Source organism: Moschus berezovskii, chromosome 23 (genome assembly GCF_049115385.1).
Source record: "Moschus berezovskii isolate FMDL1 chromosome 23, NW_MosBer_1.0, whole genome shotgun sequence".
Lineage (NCBI taxonomy): Eukaryota > Metazoa > Chordata > Mammalia > Artiodactyla > Moschidae > Moschus > Moschus berezovskii.
In genome coordinates this window covers 58,479,041-58,494,656 of record NC_142482.1, presented here as the reverse complement: position 1 = coordinate 58,494,656, position 15,616 = coordinate 58,479,041, and the positions used below count along the sequence as shown (strand labels likewise).

The following is a 15,616-nucleotide window of genomic DNA, read 5'->3' as shown; positions in this document are numbered from 1 at the left end:
ATCGAACCCAGGTCTCCCTCATTGCACGTGGATTCTTTACCATCTGAGTCCCCAGGGAAGCCTAAAAATACTGGAGTGGGTTGCCATTCCCTTCTCCAGGGGATCTTCTTGACCCAGGAATCAAACTGGGGTCTCCTGCATTGCAGGCGGATTCTTTACCAGCTGAGCTACCAGGAAAGCCCAATATATACAGTATAGTACATATAATATAGTATGAGGGCTTCCCTGGGTAAAGGGTAAAGAGGGCTTCCCTCTTCCCCGTAAAGGGTCTTCCTGCAATGCAGGAGACCCTGGTTCTATCCCTGGGTTGGGAAGATCCCCGGGAGAAGAAAGAATACTTTCTTGCCTGGAGAATTCCATGGACAGACGAGTGTGGTGGGCTATAGGCCACGGGACTGCAGAGAGTCGGACACGACTGTGCGACTGTCACTAATACAGTATGTAGTATATATAATGTTGTGTACATAGTGTGAAAGAAAGTGTTAGTTGCTCAGTCATGTCTGATTCTTTGTGAGCCCATTGACTGTAGCCCACCAGGCTCCTCTGTCCATGGGATTTCTCAAGCAAGAATCCTGGAGTGGGTTGCCATTCCCTTTTCCAGAGGATCTTCCTGACCCAGGGATTGAACCCAGGTCTCCTGCATTGTAGCAGATTCCTTATTGTCTGGGACTAATAATACTAGGGAACCCCTGTAATACATAATGTATATAATTCAAGTAACAGACTAGATCGGGCACGTTCAGGGTGGTATGGCCGTAGGCATAATTCAAATAACAAGGTGAGTGAACATTATTATATATAAGATATATAATGTATACATTGTTATTATGTAATATATAATGTATGCAGTAATGTTCATTCAGCCTTGTTACTTGAATCAGTGTGTAGCAGCTTACTCTGATTTCTAGTACTCTGTTTTCAGATATTATGTTTCTTTTCTGTCTTTTTAGTTGGCAAAAGTTTAGCTGTGATCCTGTATGTACAATAGATTACATAAGAAAAAAGTGAAAACCCTTGCCTTACTCTCTCGTTTTCTAAAATGATTTTGACTTTCATTCTGTTTGAAAATTGCACTTTATGCACTTCTTGTGTAAAGAAGACCTCGATGCCCCTCGAGTGGTTTACAAGGGAACCCCTGCTGTTCACGTCACAAAACTGGGTGCGTCTTGTTTGAGGCGACCCTTTGACAGAGTCTGTAGACGGAGAAGGCCATGTCTCACTGCAGAAAGGTAAACAGCTGTGGGCAGACCAGGCCCGTTTCGGTGACTTGCCATAGTGAGTCTTACACACCTGAGTCACGGGCAGCGTTGACCCAGCGGGGTCCCTCCTCAGAGGATCATTCTTGTGAAAGGCCCTCTCCCTCCCTGGACGTGTGTCAGTGATGGCTGTATCTAGACGGAGGGCGTTGTGCTCGGAGCAGGAGAGGGAGAAGCCGGGGAGGCTGCTGGCATCCCAGCTGTGGGTGTGAGGCATCTTGACCTTCCTCCTTCTGTCCTGACATGTGGGGTCAGCCCTGACTGCTCTCCTCTGCCGGCCCTGAGCCTCTGAGACCTGGCTTTTGTATCCAGCCTCCACTGGCACCGATGGGCAGTGGGTTTGCATCTCTGACTTTATTCTAAGCCCTTGCTGAGTGTTTACCCACCTCTGCCCTAGACATTAGAGAAAAATTTTTATTAAAGTAGAGTTGATTTATAGTATTGTGTTAGTTTCAGGTGTATGGCAAAGTGATTCTTATACATATATATATATTCTTTTTCAGATTCTTTTCCACGATAGGGTATTACATGATAGGTGAATATAGTTCCCCGTGCTATCCAGTAGGTCCTTGTTTATTTTATGTACAGTCGTGTGTATCTGCTAATCCCCAATTCCCAATGTACCCCTCCCCTGTTTTCCCCTCCAGTAACCATAAGATCGTTCTCTGTGAGTCTGTTTCTTGTTTTGTAATTAAGTTCATTTGTACCATCTTTTTTTTTTTTTAAGATTCCACAGATAAGCTACATCACAAGGCATCTGTCATATGCTTTTCTTGACTCCGCTTTTTGGATGCTTGGTGGCTGAGAACCAGGGCTACTTTTGAAGTATAAAAGCTCATTCTAGCTCAACCTAGATGGCTTATTAAAAAGCAGAGACATTACTTTCCCAACAAAGGTCCGTCTAATCAAAACTATGGTTTTCCCAGTAGTCATGTATTGAATGTGAGAGTTGGGCCATAAAGAAAGCTGAGTGCCAAAGAATTGGTGCTTTTGAACTGTGGTGTTGGAGAAGACTCCTGAGAGTACCTTGGACTGCAAGGAGATCCAACCAGTCCATCCTAAAGGAGATCAGTCCTGAATATTCATTGGAAGGACTGAAGCTGAAACTCCAATCCTTTGGTCACCTGATGCAAAGAACTGACTCATCTGAAAAGACCCTGATGTTGGGAAAGATTGAAGGCAGGAGGAAAAGGGGATGACAGGGGATGAGATGGTTGGATGGCATCACTGACCCGATGGACGTGAGTTTGAGTAAGCTCTGGGAGTTGGTGATGGACAGGAAGGCCTGGTGTGCTGCGGTTCATGGGGTCGCAAAGAGTTGGGCACAACTGAGCGACTGAACTGAACTGAGCTCGTTCTACCAGCCACGTCACACTCATATTTTGGGCTGTATTTCTCTGCATCCTTGTTACAAGTCCTAAGAACATGTGCCAGTTGCCCCCATTGAAGCTCTAGTGACCAGTGCCCCTCAGCCATAGCCCTCCATGGGCCCTCTTGACCCTCAGGGGCAGTCCTCACGCCAACATCCCCACCACATCCTCATTCTAGAAGCTGCTCCTCTGATAAGAACATGTTTGGTGCTTCCTTCAGGACCAGACTGTCCCCACATTGCTGTTCTTGGTTCTGTGTTATTTCTGGATGAGAGTCTCTTCTTACCTTCCAGAACAGAACTGATGTCTTCACATCTCCACTTCAAAGCTTTGGACTTGCGTCCCCTCTTGCTGTTTTCCACGAACACCCCCCGTCTGTCCACCCACAGTCACCTCCGTGACGGGGATAGGGGTAATTTGTCAGCAGGGGGTGTGACACCCGTGTTGAAGGGGGAGCTTTATAGATGGCAGGCCGGGCGTGCCCCCCGCAGACCCTGTCCAACAGCTGAGTAAACGCTGCGTAGCCACACCTACTGCTCCGAGCTTGGAAAAGATGACAATAGCATTGCCTTCCAGCTCTGAGCCGTGTAAACAGGAAAAATTGTTTCCCCTCTGAGAAGTCTAAGTGAAGTCTAAGACTTTTCACTCAGATGTTTCGCTGGCCTCCAGACCATTGGATGGACTGTGAAGTAAAGTGAAGTTGCTCAGTCGTGTCCAACTCTTTGCGATCCCATGAACTGTAGTCTACCAGGCTTCTCTGTCCATGGGATTTTCCAGGCAAGAGTACTGGAGTGGGTTGCCATTTCCTTCTCCAGGGGATCTTCCTGACCCAGGGATCGAACCCAGGCCTCCTGCATTACAGGCAGACACTTTACCCTCTGAGCCCTTTTCACTCAGATGTTTCACTGGCCTCCAGACCATTGGATGGACTAGAGATACATTTTATTCCTTTGTCACAGGTTGTCTTTCATCATGATCCCAAAAGGCGGGAAGGCCCTTGTGGAAAACTCGGGATCCACTAGCTTCTGGCCTTGACCATGACGTGTCTGTGAACTCATGTCTGAGTCGCAGTCCCTCAGCTGTAAAATGGGGGTAATGATACTCTGCCTACTTTGCAGGATGGCCCAAGACAAGCAGATGCAGGCACTTTGTAATGGATTTAAATGTATGCTGTTTGTGTTATGATGCTTGTTTTAAGTTTAGAACTGAATTCTAGTCATGTTTCTGTTCTCTAAGCTCTCCACGCAGAATGTTTCCAGCACCAGGGGGTCTGTGTCTTTCCAGGGAGGCCAGAAACCTCCTCCTCCCTGTTACAGGGATTCCAGGCCACTCTGTACCGGTGACCCTGGGGCGTCAACTCAGACGGGCATCCTTGTGATACCCTGAGGTGACCGTCCCTCACGCCGCCTTGTCACAGCATGTGGGTCCCTCACCCTGTCTGTCCACGATCCCTCGGGTTATGTTAGCTGGAAACTCTAAAAAACAAAACAAAAAACTGTGTATGTAAATATAAGAGCAGCCCTGTGGAGTCCAGTGGAAGGAATGGGCTCGGTGAGTTTGCCTCACAGGAGCCCAGGTGGCTCATGGTGGGGCTGACACCAACTCCAGTCTGCAGTCCTTATGAGCAGGGACGGCTCTTACCGCAGGCCGTGTGCAAAGGTGTTGATTAAAAGAAAAGTACTGATGCTCAGAAATAGCATGTGAACCCTGGTTTCCCCTTCCACAGGAACTAAAAACATGTGAGGATCGTCGGGCCCTCATTTAAACTAAAAAAAAAGGCAAAACTTAGTAAATGCTCGTCTTTACTAATCCTGATTTTAGTATTTTTTTCATCCTTTTCTTCACGGCACACCCCCCTGCCCCATTTTCCTTTTAGAGTTCATTAGCCATAGAGTGAACAACCACAGGCCCATTTACTTATTTATTTTTTCTTAAATCTGAAAACCTCTGCCACAGCAGTTGTGAGGCTCCCGCAGACACAGCGGGCCCTTCGGTGTCGGGAGGAAGCCGGTGTGGCACCCCAGAACACGCGTGCTCCCCCCGATGGTGCCGGGCGCATGTCCTGTGTGATGGGTGGGCGCGGGCCACTGTCCTGCCTGCATTCTGATGCCGGGTGGGACCACGGGGTGAGCCAGGGCCCTGCACCCTCACCCGCTGTCTCCTCTCTCTTCCAGAGACTCAGACCTGTTTCTGCTGGGCACACGTGCCGTGGGGGCCTCGGAGGCGGGCTGGCTGGAGTTCGACATCACAGCCACCAGCAATCTGTGGGTCCTGACCCCACAGCACAACATGGGGCTGCAGCTGAGCGTGGTCACTCGCGATGGTGAGTTCATGGACTCAGGCCTTCACCACCTTGGTGGCAGGTGTGGGCAGCCATGGTCCCCAGGCGGGTCCCTCCATTTCCCGACCTCCCGGAGCCTCGGTGGACAAGCAAAGCCCTGCCCCAGGGCCTCCTGGCAAGGACTCGGGGATGATTAGATGGTCCAGGAGCCAACGGAGGGGAGCCTCAGAGAGAGGTAGGAGCGGGGTGCTGAGTTACAGAAGAAGGCCGGGGTGAGGTCTAGGTGCTGACGTTGAATAGATTTGTGGGGGCTGTTCCCACATCCCCTCCTGCAGCATCAGAGCTCAGCAGCTCCCGGTCCCCCCGGGCCGGACCCACTCAGCCCATGAAGTCACCTTTCTGGGTGGGAGACATAAGATCAGGAAGATGGGTGTGACTCAAAGATAACAGGGGAGCTGAGGGTCCCGCCACCCCTTGCCCTGCCTCCCAGGACCTCGGCAGGAAGGGGGGAAGGCTCAGGGTGCCCCGTGTCTCCCCTCACGCGGGCTCCCCTCTCTGAGGGCACCTGGGAGGCTCAGGGTGCCCCGTGTCTCCCCTCATGCGGGCTCCCCCTCTCTGAGGTCACCCGGAGGCTCAGGCGTGCTGCTGCAGTGGACGCCAGGTCTCGGGGCCACATCCCAGAGGTGTGCTTCGGTATTTGCTTGCAGGGCTCAGCATCAGCCCTGGGGCCGCGGGCCTGGTGGGCAGGGACGGCCCCTACGACAAGCAGCCCTTCATGGTGGCCTTCTTCAAGGCCAGTGAGGTCCACGTACGCAGTGCCCGGTCGGCCCCTGCGCGGCGCCGGCAGCAGGCCCGGAACCGCTCCACCCCGGCCCAGGATGTGTCGCGGGCCTCCAGCGCCTCAGGTGGGTTGGGGACGCCGTCTTTCCAGGACACCTGTGGGCCCCAGGGCGTCCATGAGGACACGGGACCTGCCGAGGGTTGCAGACGCTGCCCAGCTTCTGCAGGCCCACGCGAAGCTGTAGGTGCCCTGGATTATCTGGACGGGTGCCTGGGCCACCAGAGGGGCGCCCTGGGGAGCCCAGGATCATCTGCAGGGTGAGAGAGCCTCAGTGTGTTGTTCTGGAAAAGCGTCTTTCTGTCTGATCAGCTTTCTCCCAACGCTTCTTCATTCCCATGAAGATCCGGGGAACGACTGCGTTTTCTCCAGATTGCATTATGTCCGGGAAATGGTGGTGCACAGGCTTCATGCCTTTGTAGAAGGCGGGCTTGTGTTTGTCAGTGCTCTTGGCTGGGAGTGATGGCGAGTCAGTTCCGGCACCCTTCTCTGATGGGTTTCATTGGTGTTCATTCACCTAGGAAGTTCGGGGTTCTGCCTTGAGATGTGGTGAGACCCACGGGCTCAGTGGATAGGCGGGATCCCTTTTCCTGTGTGCTTTTGTTGGTGGCGTTCTCAGAAAGCCTAGCTCGACATGTGGTGCTGAGGAAGGCAACCTCAGCTTCAGGACGAGAGCACCTCTTCTGCGGTAGCTTCAGCAGACAGCTGGTCTGGAGTCGGTGCTCAGCCCTGGAGCCAGGGGCTGGGGTGCCTCCCCCCACCTGCCCTGAACAGGCAGGGTCAAAGGGCAAGAGAGAGGAGACAGCCCCCTCTGCCAGTGTCAGTTCAGCAGTCCTGCAGACAGGCTCCCTCCCATGCAGAGCCTCAGTGGGGGCACAGAAGTCCAGTCTTCAGAACGGGAGGCCGGTCGTGCCGGCGCTGATATGCAGCACAGAGCTAGCTGGTCAGTATGGAATTCAAAGCAAGGTTCATCTTCCTCTAAAGTGGGTGCTTGCAGGTTCTAGGCTTCCTTTCCCTTTAGCCCAGAAATCAGGCACAAAGTGAAGGGTTCGCTGTGGGATTTGTGGTCAGAGATCTTGCTTCCCTCATAAGTGCTCTGTGACTGTGTGTGTGTGCTGAGTCGTGTCCGACTCTTTTCAACCCCATGGACTGCAGCCCGCCAGGCTCCTCTGTCCACGGGGTTCTCCAGGCAAGAATACTGGAGTGTGTTGCCGTGCCCCACTCCAGGGGAATCTTCCTGACCCAGGAACTGAACCTGCATCTCTCTTGTTTCCTGCATCGGCAGGCGGGCTCTTTAACACCACCTGGGAAGCCCTACTTGTGACTCAGGATGAACCTAATCCAGTTCGGCTTCGGTTTACCCAGTGGTTAAGTGGGCATGGTTGATTCTCAGTGGCTTTGCTGGGGCTGAAATGAGAAGCATCGCTCTGGCTCAAAGATGAGGTGCCTCCAGCCATAGGAAGTTCTTAGCAGGTATGTCAGGCTCCTTGGAAGGGATGTAAGATAGTCAGGAAGGTGCATTAACTCTTCCAGGTGACTTTAAAACAACGTCATCTTCCGTGGCTAGAAAGAGTTCGTGGAACTTTCCAGAGCACCCAGTTTCCCTGTGGGAAGCAGTGTCTTCCTTCTGGGTTCTGACTCAGCCGTTTCTGTTACCAGTGACTTGGGCGTGGAACCAGAAGGTGTGCCACGCCGCGTGATGTGGCATTTTGCTGCTTGTCCTCCGGGTCTTTCTTGGAAGGTCACCCAGCATGGGTGTTCCTGTTTTACTGCTAGAAACAGTCAGGGCTAGGGTTTAAAGAAAAAGGAGTGGTGACTTTCCTGTATGCGCTTTGGAGGAAGCCTTCTGAGCAGCAATCATCCCGGGCTTCTCCTCGGGGCATGGCGGTGCAGCCCGCCAGTGGCGGCCGTTCATTAATGAGCTGCGGTCAGTTTGATGCTGGGACCTCAGACATGAAGGCAGCTCTTGAGATGCTGATTGCTTTTTTTTTTTAATGAAAATTTCACTTGATTTATTCCACCTCCCCTTCCCCACCAGTACACACATAAAATTTCTAATTGAGAAAACATGTCATCTTTGATTTGGGTTTCCGTGGCATCACTGAATTATTCCTTTCCAAGTCCCTTTCAGCATTTTGTTTCCAGTTTGATGAGTTTAAATTAAATATGAGTATTAAAGGTGGGCTGATTTGTAAGAAGAGGCAAGTATATCTGCTTTTTCTGGGTCTTCCCACCCCCCTACCTCCCAACCCTGTACTCTGGAATGGGCTTTGTTCTTTTCAGGGGTAAGAAGGCAGAGTTCCTAACAAACGCCTCTGCCCTCAAAAGGGGGTTTAAACCCCTTACTCTGGAGGGTCCTCCCTCCCCCACTATCTTCGAAGACCCTCTCAAGATGGTCCAATTAATGATCCAGGTTAGACCCACTGAAGTATTGCTTTACTTCTTTTTTTCTTTTAAAAAAAAAAAACATATTTCTTTATTTTCTGGCTGAGTCAGGTCTTAGTTGCAGCATGCAGGATCTTCGTTGTGGTTCACGGGCTTAGTTGTCCATCCAGGGATCAAATCTGCGTCCCCTGCGTTGCAAAGAGGGTTCTTAACCACTGGACCGCCAAGGAAGTCTTCTGCTCTCTCTTTGGTTCTTTCCTCCTTACTTATTTTTGCCATTAATGGGGACGGATGTACAGAGGCACTTGCTCTTGGAGAAAGGACTTCCAGAAAGATAACGATCTGCTGCCCAAGGGCATGGACCAGCCGGTTCCTGTTTTCTTTCTGGGCTGTTGTGGGGCCAAACGCTTCTGGGTCTTCATGTACTTTGTAGATGCTGCTGAGACAGAGAGCTGGGGTTGCGCGTGCCTGTGTGGGTCCAGGCAGGACTTCTCGTGAGTCTTTCCGGAGGTCAAAGGAAGAGAGTGTTGGCCCCTGCTGCCCCGCCTTCCACAGTGTGCTCCTAGGGAATTAACATCTCTCCACTCAAACGACCAGCAGCAGTAGCCCACCAGACGCTGTCCTGCACTGGGCAGAGGAGTGAGCATCAGTCCTCCAGCTGAAACGTGGCGGGGAAATATGCGTCTGTGTTTGAAACTGAGCTGCCAGTGCTGGAGCCGGCAGGACCAGTCCTCAACAAGGGAAAGGCTGAGAGCCCGTGTGCCTCTCCCCACCCTCCCCCAGATCTGCTCTCACATATCTCCTTGGCCTTCTAGGGGACTTTCCAAACACATGCACCAAAACGGTGGGTTTGGACCCAAGTCTCCCTAGATGGGTTTCACTTACCCTCCGTTTGTGCTGAGTGAATGATGGGCGTTAGCTTGTTGCACTTCTCCAGTGGGCTTGCGTACCATCTGGACCGTATCATTCACCGTTATGACGTTTTACTAGTCCTGGTGCGAGCTGGCTGGGGGTTCCCGTGACTCTGCCGCTGACCCTGTGGTGCCCACCCTGCCTGCGGTCCCCAGAGCGCTCATTGGATGATCTCATTCTGCCTGCTGCCGCCCACCTGCTTCCACAGTATCTTTCTCTCCGGTTCCATGATTTTGTCTCCAGGGGGACTGACACCTGACCGGCCCATTGCAAGAGTTGTGAACAAATGGCCTTGAGGGATGGTTCCATGTGGCGATTCTAGATTCTGTTCTAGCTCATTTTTCAAGACCTTTCCTGAACATCTTTGGGGCCGGGGTAGTCAACGCGATTTCAGTTCAGCTGGTGAATCTGAGATTTTCTGCCATGTCTACCAGCTGCTGGCTGCCAACACTACAAGTGACACTTGCTCTGTGTTTTGGCAGATGGTTTTAAAACATTTTCTGCCACTTGGAACAATTATGTCAAATTGGATTAGCTAACTCTGGGTCCCCTTCACCCTTCATGTTCATGGTGCCGTCACTCAGCCCTGCTGACTGTCGTGAACCAGTAACTTCCCAAGACCCTCTCTCTCTTCACAATGAGCTCTTCATTGTTTCAGATGCTACCTGTGAGCATCTCTTAAATTCTCCCTGTGTCTTTGTCCAGCCCACCCAAACATGTATCTTTAGGGATCCTGGGAGAAAAGATGGCTCTGGTACATGTAAATATACTGTTGACCTTCTTGTTGCTAGTTCATACCTTCTAACTCTTGAACTTTCTAGTTGGGACCATTCAGTATGCTTCCAGCTTAAGAAAAGTAAGTAGAACTCATCACTTGCAAAGCAGCGATGCGGGTACTTTATTATAGCTATCACATCTTTTGCTGTAGATTTCAGGGAATTTCAGCCCACAGATTAGGGGCTCTCCTCCTCACAGGTCAGTGTTTGCTCAGCCTTTTAGTTCTTGGCAGGTGTCCCCTCTGGTTCCTTGTTTGCTTCCATGGGTGGACGTGCCAGAGGTGAGCGGGCTCATCCACTACAGACCCGCGATGCTTGGGCAGAATGGACATGAGTCAGGGCTGTGACGCATAGCTGTTTATAGTTTTTCAAAGGCACTGAGCTGCCCTGGCGGCTCAGACAGTAAAGAACCTGCCTGCCGATGCAGGAGGCATGGGTTCGATCTCTGGGTCAGGAAGATTCCCCTGGAGAAGGGCATGGCAACCCACTCCAGTATTCTTGCCTGGATAATTCCATGGACAGAGGAGCCTGGAGGGCTGCAGTCCACAGGGGTTGCAAAGAGATGGATGCAGCTAAGTGACCAACCTTTTAAACGGCACTGGGGATTTTGTCATTTTGACCTTAAATTCAAATTTTAGGGCCAATAGCTTGGCTCCCAGATGTCTCGGTCAAGAGGTAGAGGCTTGTCCAGGGTTTTTTTAATGAAACCAGAACTTAATTCTCCACAGCTGTGGAGGACAAGTGTGGCATGAGTGATTGGAAAGTTGAATTGTTCCAAACTCCATATTCATAATACTTGACTCCCTTTTGCCATTTAAGACCCTTTAGGGTAAAAGTTGCCAAGGAGTGAAGCTGACTAGAACTTGGCCTTCTCCTCCATCCCTAGGGTTCACCCCTTATGAATGTGCTGTTGGCCAGTAGGCTGAATAATAAGAGGCATAAACAGATGCTGCCAGACACTCAAATAACCCATCGAGTACTGCCATCTCCCAGGAGGGCACGGGGGCCGGGTCCCTCTAGGTAGGGACTAGGGACAGTGGCACATGGAGCAGGGAGTCTCAGGGCTCAGCCTTTAAGGGATGTCTCTGTTGTCGAGATCCTCAGCTCCATATTCACTTATTCATCAAGACAAAGGCTAAGAAGAAATCAGAGCCCTGATTAGATGGAGCCATGCGAGACCTTGAAGTCCTGCAGCCACAGACGAGCGGGATGGGACTTCACCGTTGCCTCTCGTGCTAACCATCCCGCTGTAAACAAAATCGAGATGCTGAAAATCAAGCTGTCCTCTCCCCACCTGCCCCCCCGCCCCAAACACTTTATGAGATTATCGACAGCAGAAATCCTGCAGCGTCATGGCACAGGAGCTGGACTTCCTCTGGCAGACCTTGGAAGTTGCGTGGATCGTGGGGTACATGGGAGCCAGAGCCGCCTCTGGGAGAAGCTGCCGAATCCGGCAGAGGTGGGACAAGAGCGGTCAGACTGGTGCAGACAGAGGTGGCGGGGGAACAGCTGCTCTTTGTCCCTGACCTTGTCATTCCAGGCTGGAAGGGAAACAAGAACAGGGAATTGTTGCCTCTAAAAAACAAGTTTCCTCTGGGAGGACTAGCCTGAGCTCGGAGAAACTGGGCCGTGTGGACAGCAGGCTCTGGGCGCCTGCTGTTCTAGTGTTTTCCTGGCCAGGCATGGGGCCTGCAGCTGGTGTGGCCTGGGGTGTGGGAGGGGCAGGACCAGCCCCCCACAGCCCGGGGAGGGGGGTGCGTCTGCAGAAGCCCTGACTCCTCCCCCGGGCCCTGGTTTCTTAGGCCGCCCTGCCTCTGTCCCTTCCCTCCCCTGTGTTTCTTCTCTCCCCTCCTCTTGGGGCTGGAAAGGCAGCAGGCCTGCTGCCAGACCCCAGGGCTTGAGCTGGGCTGGGGCCGCCCAGATTCCGATGCTGCTGCCTCCCCGGGGGCTGCCCAGCCCCGCCTGGGGTGTGATGACCCTTCCCTTCTCGTCCAGGGCCCCTGCTCTCCTGAGCATCTCCCAGCGTTTGGCCCCAGGGAGGAAAGAGCCAGAACTGGGGATGGGATCGTGGGTCAGCCAGAGTGGAGTGTCGGCCGGGAGCCCTCGCCCACGTCATCTCAGTTCCAGCCGGCAGGACGAGAAACTTCCCCGCCAGCATCCTGACACCCGCCGGGGGTCCTCCAGTCCTGTTCCGTCCTGACCTCCCTGCCTGGGGTGGGCACAGGTGCCACGAGGTCTGCCCTCTTCTGATGCCCCCCCCGCTGGTCTGTCTACTAGGGGGATTCAGGGCTTCCCGCAGCGCCCCCTCCCTGGTCTGATGATAGTCTGGATCAACTCCTGGGCCTTGGGGGAGTGCTGCACTCAGGATTCCAGTTGGATTATAAGGGATGCGGGGGAGGAACAACCCCCCGCTCCCCCTCTGAGAAGAGTGGCCTGGGACATGGGGCTCCCCGCTCCCCTGAGCCCCGTGTCCAGAGCCATCACACGGGGCTCAGGACTTGATCTCCATCTCCAACCCCCGTTCCCCGGAGGTCAGGCTGGCCTGAGTTCTTTCTGGGGAGCAGACCCCATCCTAGGCTCTCTGGGGACCCACGAGGAGCTGGAGTGATCACGCGGGCGATTCCATGGTTTGGGTCGCTCTTCACGCGTGCTTACACTCATTCCATGATGGCTCTCTCCCCTTCCCCGTCCACCTCGTAATTGTCCTTTCTCTGACCTCCCGGGGGGGGTTCTCTCCAGCACCCCCGTGCACGGCGTCCAGTTTCTGCTTTGTGCTGGAGTGAGCTGGGCATGTCATGCAGCACCCCTGCCGCTCCCCGAGTCGCTGGAGGACAGAAGCCTGGTCTGAAGGGGCCCCTCGTTTCTTGGGGAGGGCATGCCACACAGAAGCGGCTCCATCAGCCCTCAATGAGCGGGGGTCGGGTGAGAAACCAGTCTAGCGGGGCCTGACTCCAGAGAGGTGTGAGTGCTTCTGCTGATGTGCTGGGCGCTGCTCTCCTGGGGCAGCTTAGTGTGGGCTGGGGGACACTGACCCAGTCACAGGGCTGGACAGCAGTGTTCCCCCACTCCTGGCCTCCTGGCCAGGCCTGGCTCCAGGGCGCCCCCTTCAGGAGGCCCTTCCTGGCCCCCCCAAGCCGTCCTTACAGCCCCCAAGCAGCTTCAGGACAGGTCCCTGTTAGAATCAGAACCTGCTGGCATGTTTAAGTCTTGAACGTGAATCGTATCCTCTGAGTCAGGGCTCTGGGGCGTCTTGGTCCAGTAGGGGATCACAACACTCCCCTTTTGCTGAAAGGGGTCCACTCGGGTCAGCGCGGGCGTGTCGTGACGGGAACCAGTGTGCCCGGCCCCAGGGTAGAGGGGAGACAGCGTGTCAGACGCTCGGGTGGCTGGGAGCCTGCGGAGCTCTGGGTGCCCCAGGCTGCGGCCAGCGGGGGCTCACCCGTGGCTAAGGGTCGGCGCGAGGCTGTGAAGGAAGGAATGAATGAGTTACCTTCTGATCCCCAGCAGACTACAACAGCAGCGAGCTGAAAACGGCCTGCAGGAAGCACGAGCTCTACGTGAGCTTCCAGGACCTGGGGTGGCAGGTGAGTGCTCCTGACCGTCTCGGGTCTCCTCGCATCCTGAAGGCGGCGGCTGTCATCAGAGACCTTGCACTTCAGGGTCAGGAAGGTTCCTCCTGGGAAGGTACTTAGGAGCCTTTCAGATGCCCAGGTCTTGGAGGGGAGGGGGTGACAGCCCGCCCACTTGTGCTTGAAGCCCCCCGACCCCGCCTCCCCGCACCTCTCCAGGGAGCCCCAGGTGCACGGCCTCCGAGGCCCTGCAGCTCCACAGCCAGCCCAGCGCTCTTCCCTCGTTCTATCTCGGTCCCCAGGGCCTGTGTTGCTTTGGGCATTTCAACAGTGTGCACTGGCTTTCGGGAAGGGGCCGGAGACACCGATCTGACAGTGATCAGCTCAGCCAGACTGGAAGGGCACCGGTGTTCTGCCTCCTTCCTGAAGCCACTGCGCAGGCAAATTCTAGGTGCCACGCGACTGGAGGTGGTTCCCGTGTGCAGGTGGCATTGGGGGACAGGGGTGCCCTGGACTCCAGGAAGCACCTCTGGTCCAGGTTCCTGGAGCCAACCACCTGCGGGCCTCCAGGCAGGTCAGGGCAGGTGGGCCCAGGCGGGTAAATGGGACTCAAGTCAGACTCAGTGGGTCTGCACCTCGTTCTGCCCCTCACGCGTCCTTGACCCCGTATCTGTCTCCTTAGCTGCCCTGCGTGAGCGAGGCCTTCTCACGGGGTTCCTGAGCGCCCAGGGGGTGCAGAGCGTGTGTGCTGACGCCTTGTTGCTTCCTTTTGTGTTCGGTTAAGGACTGGATCATTGCCCCCAAGGGCTACGCTGCCAACTACTGTGATGGAGAATGTTCATTCCCTCTCAACGCGCACATGAACGCCACCAACCATGCCATCGTGCAGACCCTGGTGAGCGCCGGCTGGCTCCACGCGGCAGGTGGGGGGTCAGCCAGGACCGGGGCCGTCCCTAACGCCGCCCCTGCCCCGTCTCTGTACAGGTTCACCTCATGAACCCCGAGTACGTCCCCAAACCGTGCTGCGCACCCACGAAGCTGAACGCCATCTCAGTGCTCTACTTCGACGACAACTCCAACGTCATCCTGAAGAAGTACAGGAACATGGTCGTACGAGCGTGCGGCTGCCACTGACTCGGGGTGAGTGGCTGGGGACGCTGTGCACACACTGCCTGGACTCCTGGATCACGTCTGCCTTAAGAAGCCCACAGAGGCCCCCGGGACGCAGGAAGAGACCCCGACGCCACCCTGGGCTGGTGGCAGCCTCTCTGCCCGACACAGGTCTGAAGGGGCCCCGTCCGCCCCTTGCTCACACTGACTGCTCTGAGTAGCCTCGGGCTCTAGGAAGCAGCACTCGAGCGTCTGTAGTCTGGGGACTGCAGAAACGTAACTTGGAAGGGTTCCCCTCTGCACATTCCCCAAACCCACCAAAATCAGTTACTGCTTTAGATCCAAGCTCCTTGTGGTTTTAGAGTAAATAGGGAAAATAATCTTGAAGTAAAAGTCTTCTTTGGCTCAAATATCAGCGGGTTCAGTAGTTTCTCAAAGGCAGAGTTCGCAGATCACGGGAAGGGTCAGACACTGCTCTGACCTCGCCCTGGGAACGTGGGTCTCAGGTGGGCGGCCTGCGAGCAAGTGCCTTTGTCTGTCTTGCTGTCGTGTGTGGGTGTTCTGTTGGTGTGAGAAGATACACTTATTTCAGTTAAACTACAACCTTTACCCCTCTCCTCGCCCCAGCATTTGCTGTTTTCTGCTCTAGGACCACAAGCAGAGAGAGAGTGACCCCCTCTTTGAGGGGGAGGCTCCACAGAGAAGAAGCCTTTTTAAAGCCATCGTTTAACTGAGCGACTTGTCTGCAACCCTTCCTGTGGGGCAGCTCTCTGAAAAGCTCGCTCAGGTCAGGACATCACCTGTCTCCTGTGTCGGTAACGCGGTTCTTTGATGGGACAGCGTCCCGTGTCAAGGGCTTAGACCAGTAGAGGCGACAGGCTGAGGCCTTCCTAAGTCATCCAGACTTAGGAAGGGGTTAAGGACAGGCATGTGGGGTGGGAACCAAAATCACGGTTTTCTCCTGTCGAAAATGAGACTCAGATCAAATATGAGAATGTTTTTAAGATGTCTTTTTCACGATCATGTACTAGGAAACCAATTTCATACTAAACTGATTAATACATTTATGATCTATATCTGAACTTACAGCTTTTTTGTAAATAGAAGCTATAATTTATT

General features: G+C 53.9%; 1 protein-coding gene across 2 annotated transcripts in view; it reads left to right on the top strand.

Annotated features, from left to right (window-relative positions):
• Positions 1 to 15,532, top strand: part of BMP6 (bone morphogenetic protein 6) — a 145,199-nt gene extending 129,667 nt beyond the window's left edge. Inside the window, exons 3-7 of one of the 2 annotated variants that reach the window (XM_055407176.2) lie at positions 4,801 to 4,949; positions 5,615 to 5,812; positions 13,326 to 13,402; positions 14,172 to 14,282; positions 14,372 to 15,532. In XM_055407176.2, coding sequence (XP_055263151.2) covers positions 4,801 to 4,949; positions 5,615 to 5,812; positions 13,326 to 13,402; positions 14,172 to 14,282; positions 14,372 to 14,521 — 685 coding nt within the window. In that variant the 3' untranslated portion in view covers positions 14,522 to 15,532. Of the gene's footprint in view, positions 1 to 4,800; positions 4,950 to 5,614; positions 5,813 to 13,322; positions 13,403 to 14,171; positions 14,283 to 14,371 lie in introns of both variants that reach the window. The other variant, XM_055407175.2, reaches the window with a different exon arrangement.
• The last annotated feature ends 84 nt before the right edge of the window (positions 15,533 to 15,616 follow it).